At 38.0% G+C, this 718-nt stretch overlaps 1 protein-coding gene across 1 annotated transcript in view; it reads left to right on the forward strand.

The window, feature by feature from the left end:
• The window catches only part of HIP1R (huntingtin interacting protein 1 related), a gene marked incomplete in the record, with an annotated part of 51,737 nt that overhangs the window by 22,520 nt on the left and 28,499 nt on the right, over positions 1-718 (forward strand). Inside the window, 2 exon segments of the mRNA XM_072415793.1 lie at positions 301-381; positions 460-536. Coding sequence (XP_072271894.1) covers positions 301-381; positions 460-536 — 158 coding nt within the window.

Below are 718 nucleotides of genomic sequence, written 5' to 3' on the forward strand. Positions count from 1 at the left end.
ATCTTCTACAAAAGCAATGCACAGAAGAGGAGCAGCTGTGCTACAGACAGTGCTGAATGGACCCAGCTAAGGAGCTTGCTTCCTGATACTGTGTCCATATTCAGACTTTTCCCGCTACACCTGCCCTCCCTCCCCTTAGTGCAAGTGACAAAGGCCCTCCTACCTATCGGCAGTAACCCCCCTTCTCTGACATAGCAAATGGTCCACTTTATCATAATCACCTAGGGAGAACACTTTGCTAATGTTTTATTTATTCCTTTTTGTGATAGTGTTTAAAAAAATTGTATTATTTTCCACCAGGGACATTTACATGATCGTTATGGACAACTTGTAACTCTTTATACAAAACTGCTGCTTTATAAGATTAGCTTCCACACAAAGGTATGTACACATATTTGCTTTTAATACTTGTAGTTTTGTATTTGTTAACTGAACTTTATAATCTTTTAAAATTATCAGCATCCGGAGTTCCCACCAAACTTAGAAGTGACAGATGATGTTCTTGAAAAGGCAGCTGGCACAGATGTCAACAACATGTAGGTTTCTTATACTCTTATGTAACGCTTAACCTTGTCACTTCATATGATTAAATAGCTACTTTGCTTTTCTATAATTATTATATACCCTGTTTCCCCGAAAATAAGACCTACCCCGAAAGTAAGACCTAGTACTATTTTGTAAACCTGCCCTAATATAAGACCTACCCTGAAAATAAGAC

This window comes from Pyxicephalus adspersus, chromosome 6 (genome assembly GCF_032062135.1).
Source record: "Pyxicephalus adspersus chromosome 6, UCB_Pads_2.0, whole genome shotgun sequence".
Lineage (NCBI taxonomy): Eukaryota > Metazoa > Chordata > Amphibia > Anura > Pyxicephalidae > Pyxicephalus > Pyxicephalus adspersus.